The sequence below is a fragment of the Daucus carota genome, chromosome 5, assembly GCF_001625215.2.
Source record: "Daucus carota subsp. sativus chromosome 5, DH1 v3.0, whole genome shotgun sequence".
NCBI lineage: Eukaryota > Viridiplantae > Streptophyta > Magnoliopsida > Apiales > Apiaceae > Daucus > Daucus carota.
In genome coordinates this window covers 1,103,982-1,116,361 of record NC_030385.2, presented here as the reverse complement: position 1 = coordinate 1,116,361, position 12,380 = coordinate 1,103,982, and the positions used below count along the sequence as shown (strand labels likewise).

The following is a 12,380-nucleotide window of genomic DNA, read 5'->3' as shown; positions in this document are numbered from 1 at the left end:
CTTGCATCTTGGAGTCGTAAATAAAATTGGATTTGGTTTTGATTCTCTGAGCAGTGATTATAAGATTCTTAGGGTTGTGTTTGGTAGATTAAGTGACTTTTTGGATGGTGAAGAGAAAGAGGGATTAATAGTAGGGGAGTTGTACTCCTTTAATGCGGATTCCTGGAAACCGATTCAGGTTCCTAAAGAAATGCAAGGTTTCAAGATTGATCCTGCTGTCTCAAAATGTGTTTGTGTCGGTAGTAGGGTACTGTGTCTCCCAGGTACGGATGGAATTCTCTCGTTTGATTTGCATGATGAGGTGTTTCGAATGCATAAGTATCCAGCTGCCTCTGGTGAAATAATATCGGAGGTCTTGGATTTTGAAGGTTCAATTGCTTTGATCCTGAGATCAGGGGAGAGGGCATTCGTGCTGACTCTGTGGGCGTTGGTTGAGGTTGATGGAAACCTCTCGTGGACTGAAAAGTTTACTCTAGAGCCCGTTGAAAGGATAGCTTATGTTCTTACTTATTTGGGCGATGGTAAGTTTGTTGCACGAGATCATTCTCATGCATGCTGCTTTTATGATATGAAGAAAGGAACATTTGTTCAGTTCAGAAGATATATGTCAGTAGTTCAGTTCCCTGGGAGCCTTTTGTCACTTGAAGGCTTTGAACGACGAGAGTAACTATATGGTAAGTTGTATAATGCAAATTCTAAATGCTAATAATTATGTGTCTTAAGTTTCCAATTTTCTGAAATTTTCATGTACATTGCATGGATTTTTGCATAGATATACTAATGAATGTGCTTTGCTAGCGGTTTGAGATGTTTATGGTTTATTTTTCTACCTGATGGATTAGTATATGGATTGACGATTAAATTTTTTCTAAACTGGTAGAAATCTGAAAAACTTACTGCCTATTGCTTTGCAGTTACTCAGCTGTGCTGTCTGCTTTTGGCAAGGAGGGAATTTAGAGTTTGGAAGATGCAACAAGTTGTTATTTAAGTAGCTGGTGTTTTACTTGTTTCTCGAGACTATGGGTATTGGTCTTGTTGTACTGCTGTAAGATGTTAAGATATATGGATTTGAGGTTGGCCTCCGGGCTTTCAGTGTATTTTTATTGGTCTTGTTGTACTGGTGTAAGATGTTAAGCTACATGGATTTTATGTTGGCCTCCGGCCTTTCAATGGATTTTTATTGGTCACTATATATATAGCCTATTCTCATGTTAATATCTCTTAATAATATTGGAATATTGAGTTATTTGACTAAAATAGTTAGATAGCTAGTCAATTTAGTAATTATGGTTAATGAATCATCGTTTTACAGTCCGAGTATAGTATTTGTTTTGTCAAATAAAGGCTCCGGTTTCAACCCTAACTAGCATTAAAGCCTTTTATGGAATGCAAATTAGCTGGCTCTTGGTATTATATATAGTAGATGATCGGTCTAGCAACGTAAAATTGAAGAATTGTATTGCAATTTGTGATATCTCAAGTAGTATGAAAATTGTGTACATTTGATTAGGATGGGTAAGTTGCTTCTCCCGGCTCATTACTTGTATCTTGAGATCGTAAATAAATTTGGATTTGGTTTTGATTCTCTGAGCAGTGATTATAAGATTCTTAGGGTTGTGTTTGGTAGATTTAGTGACCTTTTGGATGGTGAAGAGAAGAGGGAATAGTCGCGGAGTTGTACTCCTTTAATGCGGATTTCTGGAAACCGATTCAGGTTCCTAAAGAAATGCAAGGTTTCATGCTTGATCCTACCTTAAAACGTGTTTGTGTTGGTAGTAGGGTACTGTGTCTCCCAGATACGGATGGAATTCTGTGGTTTGATTTGCATGATGAGGTGTTTAGAATGCAGAAGTATCCTACCCCTGTTGAAATAATATCGAAGGTCTTGGATTTTGAAGGTTCAATTGCTTTGATCCTGAGATCAGGGGAGAAGGCAATAGGGCATTCGTGCTGACTCTGTGGGCGTTGGATGAGGTTGATGGAAACCTCTTGTGGACTAAAAAGTTTAATATAGAGCCCACTAAAAGGATAGCTTATGTTCTTACTTATTTGGGCGATGGAAAGTTTGTTGCACGAGATCATTCTCATGCATGCTGCTTTTATGATATGAAGAAAGGAACATTTATTCAGTTCAGAATATATATGTCAGTAGTTCAATTCCGTGGGAGCCTTCTCTCACTTGAAGGCTTTGAACGACGAGAATGACTATATGGTAAGTTGTTTATTAATGCAACTTTTAAATGCTAATAATTAAGTCTTAAGTTTCCAATTTTCTTAAATTTTCATGTACATTGTTTGGGATTTTTGCTTAGATATACTAATGAATGTGCTGTGCTAGCGGTTTGATGTTTATGGTTTATTTTTCTACCTGATGGATTAATCTATGGATGGACAATTTAAATTTGATCCTGTTAAAGGGGCACAAAATTGGGGCTCAATCTTCTGAGCACTTCTCTGATTTTGGTTGAGCCACTTTAGGCACAACTGTGTCTGCAAAAAAATTCTCCTGAAGATAATTTCGGAGACTGAGAACCTTAATTAGGAAGCTTGAACTGTGTTCCGGTAAAATTTCATACATAGCCAGTCAAATGCAGAAATATGCAGCACTATGTTGTCTCTCTTTTTCTTTTCTTAATCAAAACTAATATCTTGATATTTAATTAACTTTAGATTGTTTCTCTGGTTATTCTTCTCTTAAATTTATTCACTTTCTTTGTTTTTGTCTTGCTCAAGTTGGGAAGTGGGTCTACGCATAAACACTAATCCATCTGTATATGATCCTTCTAAATTGGTAGAAATCTGAAAAACTTACTGCATATTGCTTTTCAGTTACTCCAGCTGTGGTGTCTGCTTTTGGCAAGGAGGGATTTTGTCTGCCTTTTGATTTGAGGATAGAGTTTGGAAGATGCGATAAGTTGGTATTAAGTACTATCTGGTGTTTTACTTGCTAAAAGAGACTATTGGTATTGGTCTTGTTAAGATCTTAAATAAGTTATATGGATTTGATGTTGGCAATGGATTTTATTGGTCATTATATATATTTCGCCTATATTCCTCTTAATATCTCTTAATAATATTGGAATATTGACTTATTTGACTCAAATAGTCAAATAGCTAGTCAATTTAGTTATTATGATTAATGAAAATAATCCTTTTGCCGTCTCTGCACAGTATTTGTTTTGTCAAAAGATGCTCTGGTTTCAACTCTAACTAGCACTAATTATAGCCTTGCATGGAATGCAAATTAGCTTGCCTGCATGTAGATATCAGACAAACTCTTTCATAAATATAGACATACTATCTTATTAACGATTTTAAGTTGTCTGTAGGTAGATATGAGATCATGTGTTTCGTAAAAGTTGAAATATATTGTCAATGATTTTAGCACTATATATAATTTGTAGTACAGGTGAACTAATTAAGGAGAATCTGCAAGTGTTAGATGTAATACCAGTAACTAAGAATATATGCGGCCAGTAACATAACTTTAAATCAAACTTGTTAATTAGACTACTGTGGCTACTGGAGCAACCAGAGATGGATCAAATACCACGCAATACCAATTTGAACTCTGATAGGGTGTAACCTAATTCAGCAATACCCGGGTCCTTTAGAGGAGTCCATACCCCGGGTGGCCGCCAACACCTTGGGACATCCCCCAGGCTTACCAGGTCATGCCACCCGGACAACATAATTTACCCGGACACCTGAGAACATGCTACCCACCCGGATACATTTGTACCAGCCGACACTTGCTGCACAAGTCACAGACTGACACAATGAAGACAAAACATAACGGTCAACTACTGGCGATAGAGACAAGCCAGGGAACATTCCAAAATACTACTCCTACGCTGACACCTGGACACGTGTAGGGGATCAAACCCTTACACGTGTAGGACCAGGATCCAGGTACGCACCCTTAAACCCTAATCCTTGGCCTATAAATAGACCAAGGATCCAGAGTTTAAGGGTAACTTCACTCTCTCTTTACACTCATTCATACACACACTTACACTCAGCATATACTCAAACACTCTCAGCCACCAGCAACCACCAGCCATACACCTTCACCACCACACATAGATAGCACTTTCTCTAATCTTTATCCTTCCGAAGCCTACGCTTACTCTCACGCCGGAGGCGCTTTGGGGCAAAACCCCCCCGCCGGCGTTGTTTTGTAGGCTCCCATCCAGCAGCTGCACCACGGAACCACCAGTCACGGCGGAGGAAGGACCGGGATCGGAGATTGGCGTTATCATTTGGCGCTAGAAGGAGGGGAAGGTGTCCTCTGTCCTGTGGTCACGGTGCCACTGGACTCGTCTTCTTCAACAAACCCCCGAAACGGGGGTCCAAATCACACCAGTAAGCTTTCGTAAAACACCCAGCTCCTCAAAACCCTCAGCCATGGTTTTTCTTGATGTGTGCATGATAGCAAACCCTGCCTGAGCAAAACCCTAATCTTGTCTGTAGTACATAAAATCTTTTGTCTCACACCTGGTCACATTTTGTCACTTAACTACTTATAGTATTTCTGAAAATAGTAAGTTGACTACCTGTACACACTATTTCTGTCACCCTGTCACTATCTATACTATTTGCAAGCATTGTCACAAAAACAGCAACCATACACCCTGTGTGAGTTTTTGAAACCATGACAAAAAGGACACGCTCCCACCTGGGCCTTCCCCAGAACCCGGACAACCCTCAGACAGATCAGGACAACCCGAACCAGGATCATGCCTCAGGACCCCTCTTCACCCATGTGAACCCGGACGAGAACCAAGCAATCAACCCCAATGATGCCCGAGTCACGATCGAAGCAAATCAGTACAAGTACACCGACGTCCCGGTCACCACCCTCCACCTGTCCCAGCTCACCAATGTAGAGTTGGCCGAGGCCATCCGACAGTACCATGATCGCCGGGAAAGCAACCGCAGACTTGAGGACATCGGTGAGTCCGAGGACTCCGGGAACAGCCGTCAATCCCGGGGTTCTGTCTTCGACCGTATCGGAGACAAAGCGAAGAAAAAGAAACAAAAGGAAAGTGAGGAAACCCGGCTGAAAATTTTGGCTGAAAGAAAATAACAGATCCGGAAAGAGGAAGAGGAAAAACTTGAACAAAAAATTGCCCTCCGGATTCAACTCGAAGAGGAGAAGTTGACAAAAGGGTCCCGGTCCAAACGGTACCGGAAAGAAACAACACCCGAACTCATCTCTGAGGACGAGGATGAGAGACCGGGGCAGACCAACCTCAGGGACATGATCAATGAACTCAACCGGAAAATCGGAAATGATGCCGGGCTTGAAATTGGGGGAACCCTGACCCCCTTCAGCCACTCCCTGGAATCCATACCCCGACAAAAGGGTATGAAACACTACAACTTTGAATCTTTCAATGGACTGGGAGACCCGGAGGAACACCTGCACTACTTTGAACAGATAGCCCTGATATACTACTACAATGATCTGACAAAATGCCGCTTCTTCGCATCCACATTCAAGGGAGGGGCCCAGAGATGGTTCAGCCGGATCCCCTCCCGGAGCATCGGATCCTGGAAAGACTTCAGGGAAGCCTTCCTCAGAAGGTTCCGAGCAAACAAGACACATGAACTTCATATGTGTCACCTGGAAACGGTTCGTCAGTATGACAATGAGGCACTCTCAGATTACATGAAACGTTTCCAGGAAGCAATCAACAAAATCTCCAACCTGGACGAGCGTGAGGCTTTGAGCATTTTCAGAAGAAACCTAGACCCGGAACAAAATGAGAGATATGTTGTCGAGCTGATCAACAAAGAACCCCAGAGCCTGGCGGCTGCTTATGCCATGGCTGCAAAATTCATCAAAGAAACCGACGTACTCCAAGCCATGAGAATGACCAGACAGGGCAGCTCAAGAGGAAAACAGGTCGAGGATAGACCCCGGAAAGAATATCACCAGGATAAGAAATTCAAACCGGACAGACAGACAAACTTCATCCAGCAATCAGGTTCCAAGAGGACCAGCCAACAGGGATCCGGGTCCAGAAGTGACCCCGGTCCAAACAAAGCAACCAGGGAACCAAAACCAGAGCCCGAATGGACTCCTCGAAACAGATCCCGCGAGGACATACTCAAGGAGGTCAGGGACAAACCCTTCTACTACCCACCAAAACCCATGCAGACTCCTCCTGAAAGCAGACCCACCAACAGACACTGTGACTATCATGGCACCCACGGTCACAAAACGGAAAACTGCATATCCCTCAAGTATTTCATTGAAGAGCAAATCAGCAAAGGCAACATGGGGCAATACATCGCCCGGAACACAGCAAACAAGGGAGAGGGTTCGGGGAAACAAAAGAACATTGTCAACGTAGTACTGGGCGGATCCTGTTCCCCTCCTCCCAGCCCGGACTCCTGTCAAGAAGTCATGTCCATCCAAGCCTTCCCCGAACAAGTCATTTCCTTCAGCAGCAAGGACTTCGAGGGCGTCACCCGGGGTCACAATCAGGCCCTGGTGGTAACCTTGGACATAGCCGAGAATGAGGTCAGACGGATCCTAGTCGACAACGGCTCCTCAGCAAACATCTTGTTCAAACATACCATGGACCGAATGCAACTAGGGAACATCCGGATGAACGACTACAGGGAGGACCCCTTATACGGATTCGGGAACAGCATTGTCCCGGTACTAGGAACCCTTTACCTCCCGGTTCGTTTTGGCACAGCCCCAACCCAGGTCGTCCATATGATCAAATTCTATGTCACAGACACTCCTTCCTCTTACAATGTGATCATTGGCCGTCCGGGTCTGAACAAAATCGAAGCCATCACTTCTGTCACGCACCTGAAATTCAAATTCCCAACTCCGTTCGGGGTAGGCGAAGTCAAAGGAGATTCGGAAACAGCCGGGGTATGCTACAGCCAAGCCTTGGTTATGGCGGAAACCCATATGGACAACAAGAGAAAGGCTACCGTCTTCCAAAAACAGAGAAGCAACAAAAAACATCGACCTTACCCGAGAACAAACCCTAAGGGTGAAGTCCAGGTCATCGACCTAGACCCGGGCAGTCAGAACCCGGGAGCAACCAACCCTGATCCTGGACAAAGCAACCAGAAAGCAACCATGAGCCCAGCTCAAAATTTTGTTGAAAAGAACACCGATGCCCGGATCCAACAAATGATCTCGGCACAAGAATTGACTAAGGTCGAAGCTGCAGTCGAAACCGAGTCTGTCCTGATCGAGAAAGACAACCCGACAAGGAAAATCAAAATTGGAAAAGGCCTGGATACCGTTTTTAAAGAAGAACTCATCCAACTACTTCGGAGCTACGCAGATGTTTTTGCCTGGAGCCCGGACGACATGCCCGGGTTGGATGAGTCACTAGCAATGCACAGCCTGGATGTGGACCCCAAGAAAAAACCGGTCAAACAAAAACGAAGAAATTTTGCACCAGAAAGGCAGAAGGCAATAGATGAGGAAGTTGGCAAATTGATGAAGGCAGATATCATCTGCGAGATCAAATACCCGGAGTGGCTAGCTAATGTAGTCATGGTAAAGAAAGCAAACGGAAAGTGGAGGATGTGTGTTGACTACACGGATCTGAATGCGGCATGCCCGAAGGACCCTTATCCTCTACCAAGCATAGACCAGCTTATTGATGCCACATCAGGACACCTGATGTTAAGCTTTATGGACGCCTTCTCCGGGTACAACCAGGTTAAGATGAACCCAGCAGACATAGCCAAAACAGCCTTCATAACCCACCGGGCAGTGTATGCTTACAAACTGATGCCTTTCGGGTTAAGGAACGCCGGGTCTACATACCAGAAGGCAATGAATGAAATTTTCAAAGACCAACTTGGAAGAAATTTGGAATGCTATGTCGACGACATCATCTCTAAATCAACATCAGTCCCGGGTCACATTTCAGATCTCAGAGAATGTTTTGAGAACATGAGAAGGACTAAGCTAAAGCTCAACCCGGACAAATGCACCTTTGGGGTAGAAGCTGGAAAATTTTTGGGTTTTATGGTAAGCAATCGGGGTATCGAAGCCAACCCGGAGAAGATCAAAGCTGTACAAGAGATGCAACCACCTCGGACTCAGAGGGAAGTCCAAAAGCTAGCAGGCTCCTTAGCGGCACTTCGAAGGTTTGTCTCCAAACTTGCTGAACGATGTCTACCCTTCTTTGAGTTGCTAAAAGGGGCAAAAAACCAGAAATTAGTAGAATGGAGCCCGGATTGCCAAAAAGCCCTTGATGAGATCAAAGCATACCTGTCCAAACCCCCGATCCTGACAAAAGCCTTACCCAGAGAACCTCTCTACCTATACCTGTCAGCCAGTCCCTTTGCCGTCGGGGCAGCCTTAATCAGGGAAGAAGCCGGGCAGCAGAAGCCCGTCTACTATGTCAGCCAGGTCCTCAAAGATGCGGAGACCAGATACCCCAACTTAGAGAAATTTGCTTTCGCACTGATCACCGCGTCCAGAAAACTCAGACATTACTTCCAAGGAAGAGAAATCAGGATTGTCACAGACCAACCGCTAAGGAAAATCATTCACAAGCCAGACATCTCCGGGAGACTGGTGAACTGGGCAATCGAACTTAGCCAGTTCAGCCTAACGTTTCTACCCCGGACAGCAGTCAAAGCCCAGGTCTTGGCAGACTTCGTAGTGGAATGCAACTTCCCAGAAAATCAAACAACTCCCATGGAAACCGAACCTGAAGCCCCGGTAGAGTCTAACCCGGGGTCTTGGATACTCCATGTCGACGGTTCCTCAACAACCGAAAGATCAGGAGCCGGGCTAATCCTGAAGAGCCCAGATGGGTTCACCATCAAAACATCAATCTCTTTCAACTTCGCAGCAACCAACAATCAAGCAGAATATGAAGCCCTATTAGCGGGATTGAGGTTGGTCCGGACCTTGTCAATCCGGAACCTCACCATCTACAGTGATTCCCAGATCGTGGTCAGACAGACCAATGGGGAGTACCTTGCCAAAGACCCGATCCTGACCAAGTATCAGGCCTTGGTAAAAGGCTACCTCACTCTGATCCCCGGATGCAAGATCTTGCAGGTCAACAGGGAAGAAAATGCTGAAGCGGACAACCTCTCCAGGTTGGTCCAAAATTCAGCAGACCTGGATAGCTCAGTCTATTTCGAGGAATTGCACAAGCCAACAATAGATCATGAAGAAATCTTTGAAATCAACAACGACCCTACCTGGATGACTCCCCTGATCAACTACATAGAGAAGGGAGAGTTACCCGAAGACAAGGGGAAAGCACAACGGCTGAAGGCTAAGGCGGCCAAATTTTTTGTCGAAGGAGGAACACTCTTCCGCCGGACCTACTCATCCCCAATCCTGAAATGCATAGGTCCGGAGGAGGCCGAATATTGTCTAAGAGAAGTTCACGAAGGGATCTGTGGAGATCACATGTCGGCAAAAGGCCTGGCATATAAAATCATCCGGCAAGGCTACTACTGGCCAACAATTCATCAAGACTCCGTCGAGTTTGTTAAGAAGTGCAAAAATTGCCAACTTTTCAGCAACGTGCCCCGGGTAAGCCCTGTCCTACCCTCCTCGGTCTTATCCCCGATCCCCTTTGCTGTATGGGGGATAGACATCATGGGACCCTTTCCCCGGGCTAAAGGAGACCTCAGATATTTGCTTGTCTCCATTGATTATATGACCAAGTGGGTTGAAGCCAAGGCAATGCGGACGATCAACCAGCAAGATGTCATCCGATTCATGGACAACATCCTGATGAGATTCGGGCTACCAAGAGTCCTGGTCTCAGACAATGGACCCCAGTTCATAGGGTCGGACTTCGAAAGCTACCTGGCCGAAAGGGGCATCAAGCATAAAAAATCTTCAGTCTCCTACCCTCAAGGAAATGGCCAGGTAGAGGTCACCAACCGGATCCTCCTGAGAGGAATTGAAAAAAGGCTGGAAGAAAGCAAGAGCAAGTGGCCAGAAGAACTACCTCATGTCCTCTGGTCATACCGAACTAGTCCTCGGACAAGCACCGGAGAAACTCCCTTCAAATTGGCCTATGGAACGGAGGCAATGCTCCCAATCGAAGTCGGGTCACCTTCCCACAGAGCGATCAACTTTGATGAAATTGCGAATGAAGAAGGACTCCGGGTCAACCTGGACTTGGTAGATGAGGTCCGAGATCAGGCAATCGCAAGAATGGAAAAGTACAAAGAGAAGACCCGGGATCATTTCAGCAAAAAATCCCGGGTTAGGAATTTTCACAAAGGAGACCTGGTCCTACGAGACACCGAAGCCTCTGACCCAACCAACACTGGCAAGCTGATGCCTAAGTGGGAAGGCCCTTACAAAGTCAAAGAAGTCCTAAGGCCGGGCACCTACAAATTGGAGCATATGGACGGGTCAGAAGTATCCAACACCTGGCATGGTCTTAGGTTGAGGAAGTTCTATCAGTAAAATCAACGAGAAGGAAGGATCCTAGAAGACAGCCATATACCCCTAAAAAGCAATCATGTACTTTTGATCATTATCAAAGCTGTGTAATCGTCTGAATATGAATGAAGTCTTTTGCTACTAATGAATCTATATTGTTATTTACTTAGAAAATTTCTAAGGCAACCAAAAGCATACTAAAGCAATCACCCCGGGAAAGATCTACCCGGGTCCATCCATTTTATTTGCTTGGAAAAATTTCTAAGTACAAACATGTATAAAGCAATCAACCCGGGTAAGCATTGCCCGGGTCCATCTATTCTATCTACTTCGAAAAATTTCTAAGTACAAACATGAATAAAGCAATCAACCCGGGTAAGCATTGCCCGGATCCATCTATTTTATTTCCTTAGAAAAATTTCTAAGTGCAAGCACATATAAAGCAATCAACCCGGGTAAGCATTGCCCGGGTCCATCTATTCTATCTACTTCGAAAAATTTCTAAGTACAAACATGAATAAAGCAATCAACCCGGGTAAGCATTGCCCGGATCCATCTATTTTATTTCCTTAGAAAAATTTCTAAGTGCAAGCACATATAAAGCAATCAACCCGGGTAAGCATTGCCCGGGTCCATCTATTCTATCTACTTCGAAAAATTTCTAAGTACAAACATGAATAAAGCAATCAACCCGGGTAAGCATTGCCCGGATCCATCTATTTTATTTCCTTAGAAAAATTTCTAAGTGCAAGCACATATAAAGCAATCAACCCGGGTAAGCATTGCCCGGGTCCATCTATTCTATCTACTTCGAAAAATATTCTAAGTGCAACCCGGGTAGATGTTGCCCGGGTCCAACGGTTCATTTTACTTGGAAAAATTTCTAAGTACAAACATGAATAAAGCAATCAACCCGGGTAAGCATTGCCCGGATCCATCTATTTTATTTCCTTATTTATTTACTTGGAAAAATTTTCTAAGTACAAAGTATCCTAAAAGCGATCCACCCGGGGTACAACTGACCCGGGCACACCTGCGTTACAATTGCTTAGAAAATTTTCTAAGTGCAGAACTATTGCAAACAGCCAATCTGGAATACACAAAGCATACAAAAGCATTCACAAACAAATATGACAAGAAAATATTTGATAAAAAGCAGCAAAGCAAGCATCCACAATCCCGGGTCCACACGGACCTCGGATAAATATTCGAATCCAGCAAAAACTAATCCAGAGATACAAAAGATTGTTTCAAAGAACATATTCAAGATCAAAGAAAAAGTGACTAAGTAGCAGGAGGAAGGTTGTTTGTCTGGAGAGCCGCATCGACGGGAGCAACCGGATTGGCTGGAGCGATGAAGCTCGGAGAAGGACCCTCGAAGGGTTCGGGTTCACCCTTGCCGGCCGAAACATCATCCTTGGCCTGGATATAAAGGTTGATGAAACTGGTCAGATCTGCCACCGGATCTGTTTTGATGTGCCTCTCGGCAACATTCCAGCATTGGACAACCTCCGCAGCGGCAGCATTGGCCAGATCACCCTTATACTCTTCAGATTTCTTGAAATCAGCGATCACAACTTCTGGTTCCTTTCGGTCCTCGAGTTGTTTCTTCAGCTTCTCCGCATCCTCCTCGAGCCCGGCCACCCTCTTCTCAAAATCACCCGCCCGGGTCTCAGCCTCCTCCAGTTTCCGCTTCCACTCGGCTTCCAATCGGGTTTCGGCCTCCTCCACCCGCTTCTCTAACTCGGACTCCAACTTCTCCTTAGCCGACCTCTCCAGGGCCAAGTCCGACTCAGCTTTCCGGGCTCTTGCCCCAAAAGTCTCAGCAGTGTCCTTTCCGATTTTATCAAATTAAAAGCAACGGTATTGAACCCGGCTAGACAAAACCCCAGCTGCAAACACCGGACTCACAGGATCAGAAACATACATAAGAAAGAGCATACAAAAGACAACACAAAAGTGA

The 12,380-nt window shown here is 44.6% G+C and overlaps 1 protein-coding gene across 1 annotated transcript; it reads left to right on the top strand.

Annotated features, from left to right (window-relative positions):
• The first annotated feature begins 5,263 nt into the window (after window positions 1-5,263).
• LOC135152652 (uncharacterized) lies at window positions 5,264-11,084 on the top strand. The gene has a single exon (XM_064093182.1). It carries the CDS (start codon window positions 5,264-5,266, stop codon window positions 10,439-10,441), a length of 5,178 nt encoding a protein of 1,725 aa, XP_063949252.1. The 3' UTR covers window positions 10,442-11,084.
• Window positions 11,085-12,380: the final 1,296 nt, after the last annotated feature.